General features: G+C 35.8%; 1 protein-coding gene across 1 annotated transcript in view; it reads right to left on the bottom strand.

The window, feature by feature from the left end:
• Agps (alkyldihydroxyacetonephosphate synthase) overlaps nucleotides 1-25304 on the bottom strand; it is a 95169-nt gene that overhangs the window by 37893 nt on the left and 31972 nt on the right. The window contains exons 6-7 of the mRNA XM_081731333.1: nucleotides 18540-18676; nucleotides 167-345 (exon numbers count right to left, since the gene is read on the bottom strand). Of these exons, the coding sequence (XP_081587459.1) occupies nucleotides 167-345; nucleotides 18540-18676 (316 nt within the window). The remainder of the gene's footprint in view (nucleotides 1-166; nucleotides 346-18539; nucleotides 18677-25304) is intronic.

Consider the following 25304-nt stretch of genomic DNA (forward strand, 5'->3'; position numbering starts at 1 on the left):
AGCTATAAGCAGTTTGACATAAATAATTATCAATACATAAAAGCAGTTTTCGAAGAGAAAGGAAGAAAAGAATTTAGTAAGGCACACTGCAAAGATAGAAAAAAAAAGCTACCAAAAGCGGGATGTTATTGCCATGCTAAAAATTAAAAAAAAAAGTGCACCACACCTTCTGAACCCAGAACCACATGGTGAAAATCAGGGCCACACGATAACCTTGGAACCTGACACCGTTTTTCCAGCACTCCAGTTGGGGTTACCATACGAACATGTATCAACAAGTCTTCAATGTTCCCATATACATTTTTCTTCATACCTGATGCCCTGGTAGCAACCCAACCACCAAGACTACAAAATAAATAAAATGTGTTATTCGCTTTATAGGAAGTTGCTAGAAGAATATTGATCGACAGCCTCATTCAGTTACATACACACACTGAAACAGAAAATTTAAAATAAATATATCGCGTATAATCATATATCATATAATCGTATAACCTTATATCATTTAAAATAAATATAAATAACACGTTCATTCTGTGATATCAAAACTTACTTCTAAAATTAAGTTCACATTTTTCTATAAGAAAATATATTCATGTACACAGAATGTCATTCTACAGTTAGCAGTCACGCGCAGCAATAGCAAGATTCCAAATTTAAATCAAGCGACCGGCTACCTGAAATTTTCTAGGAATTTGTTTAATTTGACCAGCCAAATGAGGAGATTTTACACTTTTCCATTCATCTTCATTGTATAAAATGGTCTGGAACAATGCAAATAAACAAGCAGATTATACTGAAATAGTTGGAAAAGCTTTAAAAAAATCAGCTTGAATCTTAAAATAATGATTGTTAGCTGAAAAATGAAAACCTAAATACATAATATACATAGAAGGTTCTTCGTGACACTATCAATTATATATATAGTGATTCGCGAGGAAGTGAAAATACTTTGAGTGCTGACAGTACGGGTGATTCTAAACAAAAAGAAAAAATGAAATGAAATCTTTGAGTTTTACGCCCCACGCTTATGCCGATTAGGCTAAAGGAGACGGTGATGATTAATAAATGAAATGGTGGAATGAAGAAAGTGGGAGGAAACGGGAGAACCCCGAGGAAACCCACGCACACGGTGTTTGTCCACCACAAAGTTCACATAGCGGGGGTTGGGATCGAACCCGGGACTCCAAGCACCAGACGTGAACGCTCTATCACTGAGCCACCGCGGCCCCTCTAAACAAAAAAAAAAAAAAAAACCTGGAACATGGTTTGTGAGCCACAGGTTCTCAATGGTTTGTGAGCCACAGGTTGTTAACCATTTTGGACACCTGTCTATAGGAAGTATTTTTACTCGACATGTAATTGTCTTCTGGGAAGTGCTATAGCGGGTTGGAAAGGTAAGGGAGTGACCTTCCGAACGGTGTATAGTATGGTACTCTAACGCCATGATAGGGAAGTTATACAGGAAAATTTATAGAACTGTCTAGAAAGCTTTTTCCTTTTTATAATAATTTGTGGAATTTGAAGGCAACACTGTTGCCGAGCCAGACAAAAAAAAAAAAAATCAAACAGCGATGAACAGTTTTAAGTCGTTAGTTTTCAGAGTGAATGAGGAGAAAATGTACTAACATTGATGACTAGTAATAAAAAAAAAATCGCTCAATAGAAATTCTGAAAACCAATGAATACGAACAAATACGGAACTGAACAATCATAATAAAATCGAAGACAGGATTTAGGATTTGAGATTTCTGGGCTTTCGACACCTATAATCATTTAGCCCGTCACGTTTGAGGAATGCCGTCCCTCGGCGAGCACACTATCTGGGGAAACGGAAAGGATTGGGGAAGGAAGGAAGTGGCCTAGGGCCTGTAAGTTAGGTACCACCCCGGCATTTGCCTGGTGTGAATGAGGAAAATCTAGGAAAACCTCATTCAGGATGACTGGCCTGAAAAAGCTTTTTTACACTTTTTCGATCAAGTGACTCCATCGAAAATCAAACCCGGGCCCGCTCACACCGAAGGCGGGAGCGTTACCGACTACACTACTAAATCGAAGACAGAAGGCAATCTTTGTTTCCGAGACATAATAATCAAAAAACAGAAAGGAGAGCCACACAAGAATTTCATGGAAGTTAATATAAGAAGAATAAAACGAAACGTGTTTGGAAAGATGCATGTTTCATCTAAACAGCAAGTAAAAAAAAAGTGCACGTTTTTTCTAAACAGCAAATAGTAAAACAAAAAAAAAAATTCAATTTCGCTAGGACGAGAAATAATCTCGAAAATTTCTGTTTTTCCTTGACGTATCACAAATCTTAAAACAAATGTTCCAAGGTATCACCACCAACCTCAATGCATTTGTCTAATCTGTTTAGGGTACTTTGGGTAAAACGTCTTAATGCATCGCGGTTGTTCTTCAAGCGGGCACAAGCACTGTTGATGAGAGCGACAAATTTATACCTTGTATTGACTCTGGTTTCGTACGTCTCCCCTTTTAACCATCCCATACACAAAAATCCAAGGAGGTAAGGTTAGAATAACGTACAGGACAGTGAACGAGACTCCATCGCCCAATCCACCTGTTGAGGCTGACGCGATTAAGATGGCGAATGAAAATCCTACTATTACGGATTGCTGTGCCAGACCCTACTTTGGCGACGTGACACAATCCGTTTAGTGTTGGTAGTTGGGCTTCGTTCTACACTCATGACAATATTCTCTTGTTCTTCAACTGATTGCATCACACCGCGATCGGAACACACCATGACTAGGAAATTAGTCCTCCCCTTCCTCTTTTTTTATGTCTGCCTCAGCGACAGTGTTTCCATTCAATTCTCACAAATTATTAGAAAACGGAAAATTTTTCGAGACAATTTTAGAAATTTCCCTTAATAACTTCCCTATCATGTACATTAGAGTACCATACTATATACCGTTAGAAAGGTCATTCCCGTAACTTTCCAACGCACTATAACACTTCCCCAAATGGCAATTACACGCCGAGTAAGAAAATACTATTCTGCAGTGAGGTGTCCAAAATAGTTAACAACTTGTGGCTCGCTGTTGAGAATCGGACCTATGTAACTTTTTTTTTGTTCAGAATCACTCATTCTTTCAGCATCCAAAGTCTTTCCACTTCTTCGTGAATCACCCTGTATAATATATATATAACGTAATAATGAACTATGCCGATAAATTGTAAGGAGTGATTCGTCACATCAAAATAAGAGAAAAAGTTTATATGGATCTATGGGGAATAGTTTGAAAGCTAGGGCTATCCAAAATTGTGAAAAAGCTAAATTTTAACACGTCCTATTTGGAATTAGAGAAAGGGGTGTGGATGGTTATCCTTATCAGAGTAAAAGAGGTCACGGATACACAATCCAAATGTGCATATTTCAGCAATGTTCAGTGTTCAATGGATGTGCAGGGTATTCCCTACAAGGGTGTAATTCTCAGATATACTCTCAACAGAGTTTTCAGATATGTCCTGAATTCAAGGTGGGTCTAAAGTAGGCAAGAGGTAAACCTTGACAACAATGGACACTCAATGTTTCGGAGGGAAGTCGGTAGTGTTAGGAACCGGTAGCTTCACGTGTTCTTGTGTTTGGAATAACGTGTGCTGCAATATATTTCGTCAAGGTATATTTCACTTCTTTTTCTTTCTCTCTCTTATAAGCGCAAAAGAAAACATCGCATCACGCGTTTTCCGGAATACGAGAGATCGTGCTGCTGACAGTCCTTAACACTTCCGACATCCTGCCAAAGGATTCCATATTAAGTGCTGTCAAGGCTTATCTTTACCTACTTTGGACCAAACATAAAATCAGAGCGTATCTCAAAATTCGGTTGACAGCATGTTCGTGAATTACACCCTGCAGGGAACACTCTGTACACCTATTGCACATTGATGCAATATGCATTTTAGATTTTATATGCGTGACTCCCTTTACGCTGATAAGGACAACCATCCATAGTTTCTCGAATTCGATATAGGGCCTGTTGAAATATAGTTTTTCCGTAATAAGCTTTGAAACTATGGACTTTTAACACAGGTTCATATGAACTTTTCCTCTTATTTTGATGTAAGAAATTGCCTCTTACAGCTTGTCCGTACAGTTCATTAATAGTCTACCTTGTATGTATATATCCTTCCTAACTACATATAAAACTACATGAACTGACATAAATTACAAGAGTACTTCCGATTGGCGTGGAAAGTTGAAATTTGGCATGATGGTAGCTTTCCAAAACTAACCGACAGGAAAATTGCCAAAAGTTAATATTTTTAATTTTTAGGGGGTCTAAATGTGGGATGGAGAAATCTCCATGTTATTTAAATAGGCGTTTTCTTGGGATACAGAATCTTATCTTTTAGATAGTTGAAATAGGAAAAGAAACTTGAAATTCGGTAGAATTGAGGGTTTAAGTGGTGCGAGGCCCGTAGGCCGAGCAAAGGTGAAGGTGTGGGGGCGAAGCCCACAGCTGGGCAAATTCAGGAAATATGAAGAGCAAATGCACGAAATTCACTATTGATAGTAAGAGATGCGAGACCGTAGGCCGAGCAAACACGGGGGTCTGAAAGCGGGGCCCCCAGCTAGCCAAAGCTAGTATACTGTTTAAAAAGTAAATTTTGTTATTGGTTTAGTTCTTCGTAATATTTTTGTTCAGGTATTAATGTGAGGCCGGGTGTGACACATGGAGATCACCTTCATTAGAGATGAGAACGTTTGGTTTAACTCGGAATATTTTTCTTCCGAGGCAGTCTTGATTGCCCGTTTGAGTGATGTTGTTTCCTTTGGTTTTCCTACTAACACCAAGATAAACCAACAATTGTTCAAACTTCCAAACATGTATTAATTAAATCATTGAGTTGATTGATGACAATTATGGAAAAATATATCAACAATTATGAAAATTTAACGTTAGGAAAAAAAAAAAAAAAGAATTGTTGCAACAATATTCTTCTATATTCATAGTAACTTTCATTCATTTCTTCCTATTTCTTAATTGCTCACATTGAACACTTTCTTCAAAATTTCCTTATTTCTTCATCATCACCATTTCTCTACACACACATCAGAATCCTCTATTTCATCTTTTCTGTCCTTGTTTTTACTTTTTTAATAACAAACTAGCTGAACCTGCACTCTCTACACAGCGCATCATTTGCATATGAGCATAAATATCCTTCTCATTCCTCACAACATCTGTACATGTCCCTTTACAGACACAAGTGAAAGAAGTCTTGAAAAAAATCGGCAAAGCGTATCATAAAGGGGAGATTTTATCGGTTTTTTTTTTTCTTCTCAATATCTCGCACTGTTTGCAAGATTTGAGCCTAGTTCCGGTTGGAGTTTCTAATTCATGCATGACCATGTTTTCTTTCTTCTTGCATGCAGTATGTAATAAGCAAATACATTACATACACAATTAATTATAATGGCAGTTATATATGATGTTCATTGGGCAAAACACTCCAAAAATAAAGATTCATCTTAGGAGAAATGGTTATCCTTCCATTTTCATTATTATTTGGCCATGAAACAAACGCCTGAGACATATACAATCCCTATATACAACAGTGTAGTGTTAGAATGTATAACGCGTAAGATATGATGCTTATTTTTTAATTTCAACGCTTCCAGTGTACCCTAAAAAATCTAATAAAGAAATAATGGCCATGTTTTTTTTAAATATTCAATTAGAACTGGACAATCTACGCTAAATTTGCAATCGACCAGTGAAAACGTCATCTTTCTAGAGCCTGTAGTTTCCGAGATCTCATTGTCGAAAGGATTGACCACAAACGTCCACAACATATAGTTTAAAAGAACTCGGAAGATGGAAGCGCAATTCACGTGCATTGATTTTAGAGAAGATTTATTAAAATACAAAGGCTTTGAACAATAATATTATATCATAAATTTTATGAAAAAGATCTAGTTAATTAATTTATTTAAAGTACACATACTTAAAATGTTTGTCTCTGTTAAACGTGAAATCACACATAACCGCAAATGAAAGATTTGAAAGCCAAAGTTATAGGTTGGAGCTCAGGGGCTTTTAGTTGCTATTGTAGCATTTTAATAGATAGATTCTTTGGTAGAATGTCGCAGCAAATCCTTTGGGATTGAAAGAATACCAAGGGGTTTGCGTCGTGAAATACCAAGGAATTTGTTAGAATTCTTCCCACCCTTCATCTCATCATCATCCACTAGCAAGTTACTTGATAAAGTATCGCAGCAAAATCTTTGGCATTAAAGGAATTCCAAAGAGTTTGCTAAGTGAAATATCAAGGGATTTCCTAGAATCTGGTTCTCCGGCGTAAGATTGTATGGTGCATATGATCTTACGTCCCTCTCCAGTGAAAAGTAGGCCCTCACAGACGGTGGAGACCTTGACGAGGTTGTGGGGCTTTAAACCAACATCTACCTGCACCAACTTTCTAAATTTGTTTCGAATAAATAATAATTTGTCATTTTCTTTTCAGGTACACAAGGTGTCTAGAGACGTTGTAACCACATCATGAGTTACGGACATTAAAAGAATTAAAAACGACAAACTTATATTGAAAAGTGGAAGTATATATTAACTTGGAAGTTAGGAGATGAAATCAGAATTTTCTGAGAAGTGTCCTGAACAAGGCAAATTTGCTAATATCTACTCCAGATATTTGAAAGAAACAGTATATTAAAAAACAACCCAGAAACACAAGTCAGAAAACACTGACTTATTCAAAACATTTAAAAGCCTCTCCAACATATTCATCTAAAATTCACAGTACTCTTAACTGCATTGAATAAAATTTTCAAGGTCTCACTTTCGGAATGGAAAAAACTTAACTTCAGACATTCTCTTTAAATATAAAAAGAGTAGTCCGAAAGTTTGGCGATACATAAATTTAAAATAATAATAATAAAGAAACGCAATTGAGTAAATCTGACAGTATATGGGACATGCATCAAAGATTTCCCCTGACCTACTTGTACATATTGCAGAATAATGAAATTTTACAGTTGTATTGATACAAATCTCTCTAAGTTATGAGGAATATTTCATTTTTAACTCCCAATATCTTCTGTGTTAGAGGCACCAAACTGAACGAAAATGTGAACATGGATCCAATTGAATCCCGAGAGGTGATCAAGTTTCTGAAATTGAGAGGCCGTACATCAAAGGAAATATTTGAGGAGACAAAAGAACCTTATGGAAAGGAAGGCTCATCATATGATGTGAATCACTGGCATCTTCAAGTTCGTCAGGTTCGTCAGGTTTCCGTACAAACGGTTCCCATTACAGGTGACCTCAGTCCACCATTAATAAAAACACCACTGGACAAGAGGAAGATACCATTGAGCAAAAGGAAGTTGCCATCTTGACCAACTAGCTGAAGATGACAAGATAACTGTGAGATATGTAGAAAAAAATAATCCATGCACATTTACAAATCTGTCTGCCCAATGGGTTCTCTGGGTACTGACACGTTTTCAAAATCACAAGCGAGTCACCTTCTCCCAAGAACTTTTGACTCTGTACTACGAAAACCACGACTTTTTTTTTTTTTTTTTTTTTGACATTAATAACTCAGGATCGTGAGTCTATCATTATGACCCAGAGACTAAGACTTAGTCAAAGTAATGGAATCATACTAAGTCACCAACTCCAAAGAAAGCCTGTATCTAACAATCACCGGGCAAGGTAATGCTGAAAATAGTTTGGGACCAGAATGAAGTAGTGATGATGGATTTCCTGGCAAAGGATACCATAATTACAGGGACATACTATTCTTTACTGCTGCAGAAATTACGGGATTCTATTAAAATCAAAAGGCGTAGAATGCTGAGCAAAGGTGTCAGTATCCTTCAAGACAACGCTCCAGTTTGAACTCGTATGCCGCCCAGACAGAAGCATGATCCTGCAGGAATGAAATCTTCCCCACTTTCCGCACTTCCCTGACCTTGCACCATTTTACTTTCATCTTCCTCATCATGAAGTCATTTTTGAAGGGAAAGCATTTCAAATACGATGAAACGTTGATTTCTGCGGTTAAGTAAGGATTCTGGAATAATCTGCGGACTTCTACAATCAAGGTTTCCATAAGTGATTAAAGCAATTGGAAGTGTGTGGACATTGGAGAAAAGGACTAATGTCTGTACCAAATTTCGTTTATCCCAGCCAATGGTAAGTGGATCAGAGGACATCTTTAATAAAGACCCCACGTATGTACAGTGTGGCGCAGGGAAACTGGAAAATTTCAATTTGATGTAAACTGCACAAATAAAGACAGGAAAAATGCATTTAAAGACGGAAATACACTAAAGAGTATGTCATTTAAACTGGCATTAAGTATCGCAGTTACATGTGACCTTATTTCTCGACGAGGACATCGGAGTGATGTGTTCCATCTCGGCGTACGGAAACCTCTAGACTGCTCAGTATATCATGTTTCGAGGAATGCAAGCGATTTCTTTCTCAAACCTCCGTCTCAGTTCAGCGATGGTTACACGAGTGTGCCTTCCACTTTGTCTTCGAGATACTTTTACAGGAAAACGCTGTGCTCACTGAGCTCAGGGAATTTCGGAGCTGATGGAGTATTACCGTTCTTGTCAAATGCCTTTAAAGTGAACACACCTTGTACACAACTCCAATATTCTGTTATTATTAAATGGCAAAGCCTTCTCAATGATGTCTTATATGTTCCGAACAAATGACGACGCTACACTCTTGATAATCCTAGATTCACAACTTCCTATTTTCCTGCACCACCCTGTATTTTTAATAGGCTCATAGACATTAACAGGGCTGCTGTCTTGAAGTTCATCATCTGGAATTTATGTGAATTTTTATATCTCACCACTATGAACTTCACTTCGATAGGAAATTCTGTCTTGAGTTCAATGTTATACTTGTTTTTGTTCTAATGTCGACGACACGCTTTTGGTGCACGCTAGGGTCCTGGGTTCGTTCCACTATGAGAGAACATTGAAATTTGAAGCATTTTGGCGATTCGGGTTCCACCCAACTAACCGAACCGATCGTAGTGAGGTTGTAATTGCCCTTCTTTTGTTGTAGGCAACGCAATTCAAGTGATAGACCCATAGACCCTGACACCGACACTGGCACTAACACTAGTGGAGAAATATTAATAGCAGGAGAGTGTAGCAAGAGGGTATTTCAAACTCTTCCAACTCGACAGAGCCCCATCAACAATGATACCGTGAGGAAACTGCTTGGAAAATCTAAGCAAACAGTGAATGTAGCTAAAGAAACCCACAACAGTGTAGACATGGACGAAGATAGCAATGTTAGGTTCCTTCAACAAGAGTCTCTCTCATAGCATGCGTCGTTTAGCCCAGGGATAATGCGTTAGCCGAATGTTTATTATGCGCATATAGTCTTGCATAAATGATACTCATAAATAAAATTAAAGTTCCGATTAAACGGTAGGTCAATCCTTATCCCTATCACAATCTGCTAAGGAGACAAAGGGACATGCGAGAAAGGATCAAAATATAACTCAAGAAGTATCCGGGGCACGGTGGCTTAGTGGTAGAGCACTCCTTTCTGATGAAAGTAGTAACTGGTTCAATTTCAGGTAACTTAAGTTTGTGGTGCGCAACATCCTGTCCGCAAGTTTTCCAGAGTTCTCCTGTCCCTTCCCACATTCTTATTGCATCAGTTCTTTTTACAACCATTCACTCTCATTACAATCATTTACAATCATTTTCAATCATTCACTTTTATCGTCTATCTTAGCCTAAAGAGTATAATCTTACCTATATATAAAACTACATGAACTGACATAAATTTGGCATGATTGTAGCTTTCCGAAACTAACTCACAGGAAATTAGCCAAAAGTTAATATTTTTAATTATTAGGGGGTCTAAATGGGGGATTAAAAATTTCTCCATGTTATTTAAATAGGTCTTTTTTTTTTTTTTTTTTTTTTTTTGACCTATTATCTCAAGTTTTAGGTACTTCGAACTAGAATAAAAACTTGAAATTCGGTATGATTGTACGTTTTCGTTAGCATTACCGAAATTAGTAAAAATAAAAATTTCCAACTTTTAGAGTGGTTTTATGGGGAACTGAAAAATCTTTCCCAGGTTATTTATATGGGACGTCTTCTACACCCCAAAATGTTTAGAAACTTTCGGGAGGATTAAAATGATGAAATTTGGCATGATTGTAGCTTTCCGGGACTAATCTACAGGAAAATTGCCAAAAGTGAATATTCTTAATTTTAAGGGATCTAAAGTGGGATGAAGAAATCTCCATGTTATTTAAATATGCGTTTTCTTGAGATACAGAATCTTATCTTTTAGATAGTTGAAATAGGAAAAGAAACTTGAAATTCGGTAGAATTGTGGGTTTAAGAGATGCAAGGCCATAGGCCGAGCAAAGGCGGAGGTGTGGGGGGCGAAGCCCCCAGCTGGGTAAATTCAGGAAATATGAAGAGCAATTCACTGTTGATGCATGCCGTAGGCCGAGGAAACGCGAAAGTCTGGAGGCGGAGCTCCCAGCTAGCTAAAGGCTAGTATATATATATATATATATATATATATATATATATATATATATATATATATATATATATATATATATATATATATATATATATATATATATATAACTAGCACAGTATCTCACGCCAGCACAACGGATACTAGGACTTCAAGTTGAGTAACATGATGGTCAAGCGGCCTAAAATATTAGGCCGTATTCATAAAGTTGAAGGATATCCTTCCAAGTATAAGGTTGTGCTTTAGAGTATAAGGTAAACGAATAAGCATATCCTTTTTTTTTTCTGTATTCATAATGACGACCTTATACTTGCAAGGATTTCCTTCTTTGTTTAAAGTAAATGGTGTCAAAACAATTGAACATATAGATACACGAATAGCTCGCTTATTAAAAAAATACTACGAAAAAAAAATGAAAATGATACAGCATAAGGAATTTTCCTTATAAACTATAATAACTGATGAAAATTAATTGTTTGTAAAATTATAGTGTACGGTGTATAAAATGCTTCTTAATAAATTTACTTCTTGTAAAGTTAAACTTCATGTGCACGTGTGATTAGTTATACCACAGTAATCATTAAGGCTGTTTACAATAACACGCAAATTCCTTATTATTTCTTGTCCTTAACGACGAAGAGCAAGTTCTTCATGATCATCGAGTTGATAATGATCATCATTATCTTCTGGTACCTCCTCATCTGTTTCGAAATCCGAATCGCCTATAGTTTTTGCACTCTTATGGAGCACAAAACACACAATAATTATTTTTGGAACACTTTTCAACTTTGCACTGCAAACGTACTGTAAGATGGAAAATCGACGTTTCACTTGGTCAAATCATCGTTCAATTATTACTCTCTCCTTTTTCAAAAGTATGTTACATTTTAGTTGAGCACCAGGAGCAGGATTTATAAACGAGTCATAAGGCATGGTTTCATCCCATACCCATTATCACCAAGTAGTACAAAATTGCTTTGTTTCTTAATTGTGACCTAACCTGTCAATGTTTCCATATTCTTGAATCATGCAAAGATCCAGACCAGTTAACATCAACACTCGTGAAAATTTCTCTGGCGTCACAAGTTGCTTGCACGTTCAGACTAGGTTTACCTTTCCGGTTTATGTACTCATCTCCATGGAATTCTGGTTTCAGTATTCCTACGTGTGTAGAGTCAACTATACCTATTGCAGTGGGAGACCTAAATTTGCTTTGCCATAACTGTTTAGCCTGTATTATTTCACTGTTGGTAGAAGGGAACTTGATCCATTTATGTGCTTTCGCAATGATGTTTTCAACCACTGCATTTACAGTCCGAGATACCGTAGCCTGACTAACATTAAGCTTGATACCTCCCAATGTGTCAGGTATCATGTTGCGGAAAAATCTGAATCACCCTATATAATATAAAAATTAGGACTGTACGTAGAAGTGTATTTTCTGCTGTAATTTTTGATTTGGTCGTATTTAGTGTCAAGAAGAAGAAAAATGGTGAAGAGAATCTTGGTTAGGTTAGGTCGTGAATTGTAGTATATTAATTTTGTGTCACTTTGTATGTTTTCCTGGGTTTTATGATTTTCTCGTGATAAAAATTCGTATTTCGGTATTTTTAATGTCTTTAGAAAATTTTCCTATCGAATTTTTGCAGTTAGAAGTCATCTATAAGAATTTTATAATTTTCTTCGTAAATTTTAGTAATTTGTAAATTCTATATTTTCGGCTATCTTTAACATTAATTTCCAAACATTTCTTTAGATCTAACATTGCTTTCTTCTTCATGCTTCATCTGACGCAAAAGAAGAGTTATCAGGTGTCAAAAGTTAATTGGTCGGTACTTTTCATCTTGAATCACGATTTGCTCATCTCATTGTTATCGAGATTTATCAGCCAAACTCCGTAATCTTCTTTGTGAGCAAGATGTCTTATAAAGCAACATCCATAGTGGATGACATGGTTTTATCATTGTGAATCTTTTTCGGCAAAATATGAAAGTTTTTGGATTATTTAAGTGGAAAAAGTAGTTTAGAAAGAGAAGCCAAAGTGGTGAACGTTGAAATTCGTTATAAAAAACCTAAATAGGCCGAGTGCCGGAACGAAACAAGGACAAAATAGGAAAGGTGGTGCTTCGACGCTATAGGCATTATGATGAAATAACATTTTTGTGGTGACTGTGTGATCCTTTGATATAGAAATTTTTTGAGACTACTAAATCGTTTGTGTCACAGCGAATGGTAGAAAATTAACAAGTTTAGAAATATTATATCTATCGAAGAATTAGAAAGAAAAACAGTGGCATATGAGAAATATAGCAGAAGGAAAATATGTTAATGCCTGCTAGTGGAAGTGGGACCCTACTGTCCTATTGTTCAGGTTCGATGTCAATCGGGAAGAACTGAACCCAGACCTTTCTTTTGGTGTGTGATTAGTCCCGTAATCCTTCACTCTATGTCGTGAGTTGAGTAATTTCTTTGTTCCCTATAGGGCTGCTTTTCCGAGCATGCACATGTAAACAAACAGCTTCTCTTTGGAAAAGAGGGCGTATCCAAAATTACGTATCATGTACGATTTTAGTAGTAACTTTCGTCTCAATATGCGATGTAGAGGATAATAAATCCATATAGAAAATTCCTATACCTCACTTTAGGCTTGCATAACATCATTAAAAAAAAAAAAAAAAAAAAAAAAAAGTACCAAATTAACCATGTAGTACCGTAATCATACATACTGTAAATTAAAATGAGAATTCGGTAGTAACGTGTTCTGAAATGCTATAGTTCATTTTTTTTTTTCATTATTATTTTATCAAAAGAAATGGAAAAATATGTAGTTGTCTGTACAGTTGCACCAGTTCACTGATGGTACGGGGCTCGCATCTCATCTCTGATATTCATTCGAATTTTTTTAAACCTAAGTTTTGCTGTTCACCTTAAAAGAATTTTAAAAGCTAAATTAGAGACAGTAATAGGACCTAGCCAGAGTAAATATGCCCGTTCACTTTTTCCGAGACGTTCTCACCAGCTAATATGTACTGATACATATCATGTGATTTTTTTGGTTTTGTTTATGTATGTACTTGTGTGTAGGTTAAGTTTAGGTTAAGTTAGGGTAAGAATATAATATTGGTGTGTGCTGTTATGTAATAAATATTTGTACAGCAGTTTAGTGTTCCTGCTCAATAAATTCGTAATGACTAGAATATAATTTGTGTAAAAGAAGTAATACAGCGCACAAAAATGAAGAAGCAGGATGTCTAATCCCTGCATTGCAGATATATACTGAAAGTTTGTTGTTAATGCATAATAATTCGTAATGGAAATAATTAGCGGTGACAATGTAGTGTCAAAGATGATTTGTAAAATTTTAAATAAATATTTGTGGTGATGAATGCTTTGATTTTTACGGTAAAAATACGTTTGTCAGATTTAATACATTTTAAATGTAATGCCAAGAGAGAAGGTGAACATGCAGTATATAATGACCAAAGGAATGTAACATAACTGTAAACATAAATTTTTATTTTTATATTTTCTTAAAATATCAATTAAATTAATAACAATCAAAATCATTTTTACTTTACTTCAAACAGATACAGAGAAAACCCAGTACTTTAGGGAAATCTAGATACGTTTGAACAGAAGTGGTACAAAGGTAGATTCAGCAAACAAGGATTTGTAACGATTACAGAGAAAAGGTTAACAGAAAGTGAAATGGTACAGATAACGTTTGAGGGAAACCCAAAAGTAGACATAACAACCTTTCCAATATATATATATATATTTTTTTTTTTTTTCGGTCGTTGCGCGGAATTATTCAAAATTTTCACACATTACCCCTTTTGAGTTCAGCGTTCCAACATGATAGTGGAGTGCACGAATGTTTTGTGGGTTGCCAGACGCACCTCTATGGGGAGCCAAACAGACTTGTAACTGGTTAGACTTGCAATGCATTTGGGCACACCTCAATCCAGGGAAGGTGAACATCGTACAATACACAAGTCAAATGTATAATTATTATTTTTTTTTATTATTTATTTATTTGGGTAGTTACAAGCTCCTCTCCGATTTCTTTTTGATAGCCGAGATCAGCGAGATAGCGTAAACATATTTTCATTTTATGTACGGAGGACATCGCACATTCCCGAGTTTCTGGATATGGGCCAATAAATCTTATCTGTAAGCCACAGTAACTTATCTTCTTCAAAACGGTATAGTTGTTTAAAATCATGAACAAGTATAGGTAACTGGGGTTTGTTAATGTTTAACTTTCCTTAGGTGAACAACATCTTCCATCACACTCCAAAACATTTAACAGCAACGGTGAGTTTGCTACTGACCACACTCACAATTTTTGAAGGATATGCTTTTTGATTAAAGTAAAAGGTAAATGTTATGAATATCCTTTTACTTCGATATGATGTAAAAGGATCAATCTAACAGGATATGCTTGTACTCTAAAAGTAAAAGGTTGTACTTGAATCTTTATGAATACAGATTGAAGGATTTTCTTTATAGTTTACATGTATAAGCTTAGACCTTCTTTTTATGAATACGGGCTATTAGGCTGGCTTGAATCGAATCTCGTTCAGGGAACAGTGTTATGTGTAGTCCCATTCTCACTCATTTCATTATAATGATTCATTTCTCATCTCCCCTTTAGCCGAAAGGAGAAAATTGGGGGACGTAAAACTTAAAAATATAATGTAGCGAAAACCAGATTTGTCATAATTTCCAAACCAAGCACATACTTCAGCCCTGAACGTGTATTATAGTTTTTCTCTTGTGCTTGACGAAGGGAAATGTGTGAAGCAGATATTCATGTTCAAAACATCCAGTAACCTAGTCTTTGCAAATCTGTATATTTTTGTTCATATGAGAAATAAAATCAAACAATTATAAAAGCTTCTTTAGTTGTTTGAAATCTTGCTGAAGTAGCAAAATGTCTCATGTACAATTCTGAGAATATAGTCTCTGAAAAAAGTCCTCGCACAGCTCCCAAATTTATGCCCAGATTTTCCTTCTTGGCGATCTCAAATCCTGCCAGCCCCGATGTTTGAAGTTTTACATACACACACACACACACATATATATATATATATATCGGTCACCAATTGAAAATAAAATTTTAAAAATGAATTCTTTTAGTTTAACGTCCCATGGTTTTGCCCTTTAGGATAAAGGAGATGGAGCCAATTGAAAAGGAAACAATCTAACATGAGAAGTGAAAACGTTGGTTCGTTGAAATTTAGCATCGCTTGTCAGCAACAAGGCTATACGGGACGTAAACCTAGTTTAAGCTGGAATCCGAACCACTGTAATGTATTCAATTATCAAGGGTTTCCCACTGGGAATCGAACTCGGGACCCGTGCACTAGAGGTGTGCGCATTAACAGTTAGACAAGTGGGAAGGACTAGGTAAAGACGTGTACTCCTGTTGCTCAGTTCATTCACACCAGAAGAAAGAAAAAAATATTAGGAAAAGAATACTGTTGAACATGACTACTACAGCGTGGTCCGGAAGTGGGCGTACCCCTGTTTTTTTTTTTTTTTTTTTTTTTGACGGTTTTGGTCCGTAATTGGTGGTCCGGTTTTGAACCATACCCCTTATTGGTGCCTCAACTGGAAGAAAATAGTATCAAAGACACCGTTGTGATACAGCAGGATGAAGCACCAGTGCACTTCGCGATTCACGTGCGCAATTACCTGAATCAGACGTTTCCTGGCCGCTGGATTGGAAGAGGTTGTGCATCTTCACCAGCTCCCATCGCCTGGCCTCCAAGAAGTTCCGATTTGACGACACCAGACAATGCTCTCTGGGGTTTTATAAAGCAAAAAGTAAGATACACTCGATATCAAACAACGCAGGAATTACGAGTAGCTGTGGAATACGCCTTCACCCTCGTGACTCCGGAGTATCTCCGCAAAACATCTGCGAGAACTTGGCGCAGAATTCAGCTGTGTTACATGGATTGTGATCATATCGATGTTTATGATTCTTAAGACTCTTAAGACTTCAAGGTAACAGTGTACAGACATTCTACCATAACTAACACTATACTGTTAAAACTTATGGGGGGGGGGAGGTACGCCCACTTCCGGACCACCCTGTATAATGATTTTTATTCAATGTGTGCCTATGACTACACACCATTAGAGACTTTTAACTGTGTTTCAGCTTTTTGTTTTGTACCTCGAACAAAAGGTGAGCTTTTACTTGAAATATTTCTGACGCGTTGATACTAGTACTGGAAAAGTAACATGGTAAGATTTAATTCTGGATACTTTTTTTAATTTTTTTTTTTTTATTATTATTATTGTTTCCATTGGATACATATTTTTAATCATTCAATTGTACTTTGGGCTTTGAAAAATAACATGAAGGACGATTTTGTAAAGTAAAACTCCAAGTACGATGACGAAATAAAGGCTTTAAAATCTAGATGTCTACCTCTGCTCTTACCCTTTTTTTTTAAACCAATTATATTTTTATTATGATATATGAGATGGGTTTTTACTGTTAGTATTATAAAACATGCTTTACATGTATTCTTACAAAGTATTACTTGTAATTGTAACATACAGTAATTCATTAATCAGTACAAAAACGAATTGAGGAAGACTTCCTTACGCAAAACAAGGTAAGTCATAATCAACCTATCATCGAAAACAAAACCTTACGAGCTATAGGTTTCTGAAATCATGAGGAAATAATTCAAAAGATGAATATTTGTAGAATCAATAACTGTATAATTGCGGCGCAAGGCATTTCTGAATATTTTACAAAGCAACAATTTTCTTATGTCTAAGATAGGGCGACGACTCAGTAACATTGTTTGTGTAAGTACTAAAAGTGATAAGTATTCAAGTACTTACTGATTGATAGAACGTATTGAACACGTTTTTCAATAAAACTAAAATTCTCACCTTTGTTTCCTTCATGTAAACTTCCAATATTTCGGATATATGCCATGTAGAGAACTCTAGATACAAGATATATTAAGGCTTATTTATCAAGTTAAAGGATACTGGAACATCCATCAGGAATACCGGAACTTTACTCTATTTTACTCTACTCTACCGGTGAGTACTTTAGCTATATTCAAGTACTTATTAAATTGCGTTACGAAAAGTATACCGTACTATTCCGATTGTTCCTGCACTGTCTTTTTCTACAGACAATGATTACTTACATGAACATTTAATTACTTTTACGTTAAACATAGATTTTAATAGAAACACAATGAATTTTTCTTGGAATTCAAAATGAACTTCTTATCAGTTTTCTTTTTATTAGCACAAATATGGATATAACAATTCTTACGGCTTCTTACTGTAATAATAAGTGTAACATTATTTCAACGGGGGTTCATCAGATCTAAGGAGTTTACACCAAAGGTGTACTGTTTACTATAAAAGAAGTTACCTGTTTCTAGTACTTCATAAGGGGAAACAAATAATAATAATAATTTTTTAAAAAAAACTACTTAAAACATAAAAAATCAAGTTTTTCCAGATTTTGGAATTAATTTTATCATATCTTGCACAAGCAAGTACAAGATATTTTCATAAGAAACGGTAGTTGTTCATGTGACTGGCCAAGCAATCTTGAGAAAGACCGTGGCAAGAACTGTTGAAATTGTACAGATATAACTGTTTCGTGACGTAATTTACATGCATGCTTAAATACTTATAATTTTCAACATTTAGAAGATACGTCAATTTCCTCCATAAGAAAACACCGTGATCAGTTGCGTAACTCCAAAGGTGACTTTTCTGTTTTGCCTTAGGGTATTCTCATTCGACGTTTTTTGAATCTTCTTGTACAATACTGATTTCGCATTCACACGACTCCTATCTATATGTAATACAATGGACATACACACAACCTGATTGTGTTTTAGATTAATACACATGACAGTTTAAAAAAAAAAAAAAAAAAAAAGATGATATCGATATTGCAATAAAAATAATATGTATGAACTTAGTAATTCGAAAATATGAAGTAACAATTACCTAGAAAACTCTTGCGAGTCTGGTTCGTGGCCAGTCGTAAAGCCTTCCTTTTGAAGCTCCCGTTCTAGGTCTTGACCTATGATTCCAGCTTCACAACAGGCGACCAAATTATCTCTATCGATCCACAAAATACGATTCTAGGAAAAAAAGAAACAAATAAATAAAAAGTACTTTATGTACAAACTATGAGAGTTAAGAGTTAAATGGGTGCACAGTAAATTCTTCAACGATGTGATGCAAATTTGTTGCAACAAAGTGGTAGAGATCAACCATTTCTGGTTTTTATGTTGATCATTATAGAGCAAAAGCGGTAATAGACAACGAGAAGTGGTTCGCTGCAATCGATTAAGCGTCCCAAGAATACATTTCATCTTCATTCTTAACTCTCTACTAAAACCGGAAGTGGTAGAAATCGACTACAACTTCCATTATTCAGTGAGTCAGTCCATCCAGGAGATAAAAAAAAATCTAGAACTACGTGATGGATTATCCACGTGCTCAGAATCCACCGAATCCATTCCATCATTTTTTGCCAGGATGTAGAAGTTAAGAATTTAGCTCGTTGATGGGGATGATATTCTAATCGAACGTGTTAGAAATCATTTTTTTTTTTAATGTTGATAACTATACAGCAAAAGAGGTAATAGATAGCGAAAAGCGTTTTCCTATTAAGTGTTCCAATAATACAATTCTATTTTATCTTTAACTCTCCACTAAAACCGGAAGTGATGATAATTCATTACAACTTCCGGTTTTAATATTAATCTACATAAACCGAAAGCAAGAAGAGATAGCGAGAACAGTTTCTTTCTGGGGAAGGAATCGAATTAGTGTTTTAAGAATACGTACCATCTTCTATCTTAACTCTATATTCAAACCGGAAGAGTCATGAATCAACTATTTCCGGTTTATAACTTGATCGCTGCAGGGTAAAAACGGTAATAGACAGCGAAAACCTGTTTTCTCCAGTCAAGTAAGCGTCCCTAAAATATATTTCAAATACACTCTAATCTATCTATCAAAACCGGAAATGATAAAAATTTACTACGCCTTCCGGTTTCAATTAACTGAGATATCATGACATAAAAAGCAAACTCCTTCACGTGGTGTACACGTGGCACTGCTGCTTGTTCACTGAATTGGTTACACAAAATGTAGGGAGCGTATGTTCAAATTTCATTATTGTTTTCTCTTTATTGTCTGCATTACAAACTAACTTCTGCACATTTAAATCATTATTTTGTTTTCTGTTTGTTCTTACATACATTATTTCCCCAAAAAAATAGCATTAAAATGGTGACTTGTGTATTTTTTCTAAAAAAAAAAAAAAAAAAAGTTAAAAACCATAGTGTTTATTTATTTACAGCTCTAAACAAGCACAAGTATATTCTGTCATTGTATATCGTCATGCATCCAAGTTTTCGTTGAAATTGACCAAGCAATCTGTCCACAGGTCAAATATAAATTTTGGAAACAAACTAACTTGGAGAAATAGGATAAGGAGAGGGAATGGACGCATATGAGAATTCTCAAACCAAATTACCTAATTAAGCGTCACTGACATTTATAAACTATACAGTTTCAACGGCAAACTTTAGCCATCACTAGCCCAAAGAACTAGATGATATCATTCCATAATGTGAGGTGTTCTGCAGCTTAAGCTTTTGACCACCGAGACCGTTTCAGGATATATGACAGATGCCGTTGGGTTGATTTTTACCAAATTGAGTAGGAATTTTCAGATGTTTGTAAGTCAATCCTTAATTGGTGCAAACATTTAAAACAAACAACAGGATACGGAGAAGCACATATTATCAGCACGTACGACTTAGACCGATTGCACGAAGCGTCGTCTCGAGTGGAGAAGGCTGAAAATATACAAAATTAACTTTTTTTAAAAAAATTTAAAAAATTGGATTTGTCTCCCTGCCCCCAGGAAACTTTGCACACGACACACGAAACCGAGAATAAAGGAGACGGTGATAATGAAATGGATGATAACAGTAGAATGAAGACAGTGGAAGGAAATGAGAGGACTCCGAGAACACCCAAGTTCATGGTGTCTGTCCACTAGGAAGTTTAAAGGACCTCACGCACCAGGGATAGAAGTAGCAAACAAATCATTTATGTTTTATAAAGATTCAGAATTTGAAAGATTCTCTCATCGTGTTTGTATGTTTATTTTCAATAATAATTACAGAGTTACTTGCTGAAGGAGTTTATAGAAAATAAATTATAAAAGTCTTGTATCTGTTTTCCTGACAAAATAACATTTTAAGAGCCCAGCTTAACAAAGGAAAGAAAACTAACTCGTTTTATGTGTAGCAATTTATTCAAGTTCTGGTTTATTTTGTGCTAGGTTGTAATACTGACATTGCAAATAAATGTAATTTTACTTTGTTCTCAACCTTCTATACAAAAGACGGGTCGGATAACTCACATGTTATTAAAAAAAAAGAAAGAAAAAAAAGTTCCCAAATATTTTTGCTTTCACCTGCTGACTTCAATGAATTTTTCATAAATTACTCCTTAGTTTTGGCTCCAAAGAAAGTAAGTGAACAAAGGTATGTACCGGGGACACCTGAATTGGTAGTGGAACAATTAGGAAATCGCGTGAAGCAAATAGTTAATTACTGTAGTCTGTCTGTAGTTACAATATTTTTCCTATTCCCACCACTTACTTAATTGTTCTAGATTAAAAATATAAATAATGTATCACATTTGTGACTTAAAATTATCGTAATTTTCTGTAGTATAGCTACTTTGTTTGTCTACAATAAAATTATTATATGCATACTACAATATTATCGTTTAATTTCCACCCCCGACAATAGTGTCAATAAAAAAAAAAAAAAAATGAAGACAAACAGAGAAAGACCTACAGGGAAGTCATAGAATTATTCCTTTCAACTTCGTCTCTGGAAGGCAGTCAAATTTTTGTGACCATTACTGTACAAATTTAGTTTGAATACTCCGAAAAACAAAGAAATAACAAAAGGAAATTTTGAAAATTTCTCGACAAAAATGTTCGTTTCTTAATTTTATTCGTTTTTATTCGCACTTAGTAAAATTTTCTTAATTTTATTCGCACTTAGTAAAATTTTCTTTTAGACAAACAGAAAAGAACTGAGGTATACTCCATCAAATTTCTAAGATACCGTGTGAATTTCGTGTTCAATGTTCGAACAGTGACTGTGTAAAAAACACAATACATCTTTCAATTGTAATGAACAATAACAAAATGGAATTCACCAAGCTGGAAGAGAATGTTCATTCATATATGTTCTAACTGAAGTATAGGTACAAGCTATACCTCATCTGAATTATTATTATTTTAAATACAGGTTATGCTTGGAAACAACGTACGAAAAGAAGTGATAAAGTGATAAAGAAGGTTATTTTGAAAATTCCTTGCAAAAATCTGTGTTCGTAATTTATTTCGGTTACCACTTGGCAGCCACATCTCTGTGACAGGTAAAAAAATTAGAAAATACACTTTTATGTTGCAAAGGCCGAGAAAAATATACTGTAAGTTTCGTATTGATAGCTCTAACAGCACCAGAGATAAAATACAGAATATTTGCACTACTTTCGTGCAAATTGTCTCGGTAGAATAGGGGAGAGGAGGTGGCTGAATGCAGGGCTGCTTTTATTTATTTTAAACCAACAAGACAAAATGTAACGTTTATTCTGTTGCTGACACTAGTACTAGACTTTTAATATGTGTATTAAAAAATAACACAAGTTATATGCAAATGAGATCAGGAAGCGAACATTATCGTCGGGAAACTTTGAAAATTTCCTTCTGTTATTTCTGTTTTTGGGGTATTCGAAACTAGACTTATACCGAAGGAAAGGCCACTAGACTGCAATTCAAATTAAGTATAGATTGTAAATACACTCCAATTAGAACATTTGTGAATAAACATTATCTTCCACTGTCCTAAATTCAATTTACTACTTTTTCATTACATTTGAGAGCATTATTTATTTTTTTCTGATGTACTGTGCGAGTAGCGAACGTAAAATTCACAAATTGCCTATGAAACTTAATAAGTTATGTTCCAATTCTTTTTCGATTGTCTCCAAGTCACTTTTGCCAACTTATGAGCGAATAAAATCAGAAAAAGGACATTTTCGTGGAGATATTTTCTAAATTTTCCCCTTTGATTTCTCGGTTTTTGGGAGTATTCACACTAAACTTATACCATAAGAAAGACCACTTAGTTGCAATAAAAAAAATACGTATAATTTGTATTTCTGCTTTAATTAGAGATTAAGTTAGACTAAGTAAAGGAGGGAAAATTTTGCCTTTATAAGATTTTGCCAGGAGAGGAATATCTTATAAAGGTCAAAGATTTTAAATATATTTTTTCTGCCAAATCAATGACTGTCGAGTTGCAAAAATTTGCACGAGTACTCGTTTCGATATGCTGACTACAATCAAAGAAAAAAAAAAAATCTGTCCCCATTCGAACGTTTGCTTGCCAAAAGAAAATTAAACACAGACTTCACGCTTTCACGGGTTAAAGTTATTTATCAAATAACGCAAAGGTATAGCTGGAATACCCTGTAGTACGTTGGGATAGATAAGTATATGTAAATAATAAATTATCATACTTAAATGTTAACAGGATAACGACTAATTTTATTTGTACAGAAAACTTCCTTACTCGATACCTTTATACTCTGTTCTTTGGGAAAACTAGAACACCAACAAGAGATGATGGGAATGCATCCACATCCACAGGATTTGTGCAGCAGCGTACGACGTATTAACATTACAGTTTTAATGGGCTGACACATGTGTGGGACCAGCACTGCCGTGTCGTGACAAAACGCTGTAACTTTGGCGGAGAAGTTTTGCGAAAATGAGCCGTAAAGTTTTCATCAGAAAATGTGATCTGTATCGTGTAGAACCAGTGTATCTTGACTTTGGAAACACGTGGTTACATGTAATGTTACGTAAATGCATGTTGTGTGATTAAATTTGGTGAAAATTGATTGCTTGACCATTATTGCCTAGTTACACTGGTTCTACACGATACAGATCACATTTTCGGATGAAAACTTTACGGCTCATTTTCGCAAAACTTCTCCGCCAAAGTTACAGCGTTTTGTCACGACACGGCAGAGCAGCAACCTCGGATCGATGTTCCAAAATAACCACAGACAATTTATGAAGTACCCAACCCAGATAATGTAACGTGAGGGAGCAAACAACAAACAGGAGAACAAGTGTCACTGCGATCTGTCGATGTCAAGACAATTACTTTGAACGGGGGAGTATTGTCATATTACGGGAAGGTGTCTCTCATACAGTGAGTACAGACTTACATATACTAATGTGTATATACAAGTGAATATAAGAAAACTGTGCGCTACGACGATTGCATAGTGGACCATCCAATGTGATCACACCACGGGTTTACAGCCATTATGTCAGCATGGTCGTGACTGACTGTGCAACGTCATCCACAGTGTTGGCTTACGCTGGAGAACGTAACGAGTGTAGAATTGTCTGTCTTGAGAGTTCAACGACATTTCTTGGACGATGGACTAGCGGCACTATGTCTTGCGTTGGCTTCCGTTTACCACAAACGCCTCAGGCTACAATGAGCGTGTGAACACTGTCGCTAATATTCTGAATGGCAGATAATCAATCTTGTTTCCGGATGAGTCCCGCTTCAAGCTGATCTATAATTTTGGCCGCATACACGATAGACGCTATCGTAGTAAGCACTATAAGCGACCATGCATTGTCGAGCGTCACCAAGGCCAAACAGCAGCTGCGATGCTGTTGGTCGCCATTAGGTACAACACGCGATATCGGCTGTTATGCATTGAGGACAAACCCACCAGTAATTACTACGTTAGAGAAATTCTAGAAGTCTACATCTATCTTCTTTTACAATGCTAGATGTTATATTTCGGCAAGACAATGCCCAGTCAGATTTTAGAATGTGCAAGTTTTTCATAAGTAACGAAGGGTACTGCTGCTACGTTCGTCTACTTGGATATCTACGATGTCAACCAAAGATATGAGAGATATGAATGGTAGGTACCTCGTTCGTCATGGTTCTCCGGAAGACAATATCTTGTCAACTTGCATATAGGCATCATGGCAGACGATTCCTCCGGAACATATCCAACGTCTATTTTATGATGACGTCAAGAAGCACTGAATGCAGCAAGGTTAGAGGTACGAGGGTATTTCCAGAAGTCTCCAGCCTAATAGTGAAATATCGTGCCATTGGTAATCAGCCGTTCATGGCATATAGTTCCGTCTTTGAAAGAAGTAATGAGTAAGTTTCAACTGTCTAGCTGCGTCAGTCCACTGGAGGCACCTATTTGAACTTGGCGGTACGTTGAGTTCGAATACTGCATGATAATACTCCAGTCCCCACGGCTGTTGTTCCCAAGGCTGCAGTGAAAAATTGACTTCCAAGAGATTCGGTACAAATTATTCTATAGCACAGATTCAGCAGCACAGCCCATTATGGTTCCGTACTAATATTTAACACATACTAACTGGCATCGAGTGGTAAACATGTACAATGCATGTCAACACCATTGTAATTCAGTTTATCCTTATGGCTATTCTTTCATTTTTATATCTGTTACTCTCGCTTCCCTCCACTTCAAAAGGCGATGTTGCATTTAAATGCATGCATCTTGGTCGCTTCCTTTAAGACCCTTTTCATACCTTAAGAACCTCGAAATTAAATTTTATATACGAGGTGTATTTAAAAAGTATCGAATTTT

The sequence above is a fragment of the Thermobia domestica genome, chromosome 11 (genome assembly GCF_964235325.1).
Source record: "Thermobia domestica chromosome 11, izTheDome1.hap1.1, whole genome shotgun sequence".
Classification (NCBI taxonomy): domain Eukaryota; kingdom Metazoa; phylum Arthropoda; class Insecta; order Zygentoma; family Lepismatidae; genus Thermobia; species Thermobia domestica.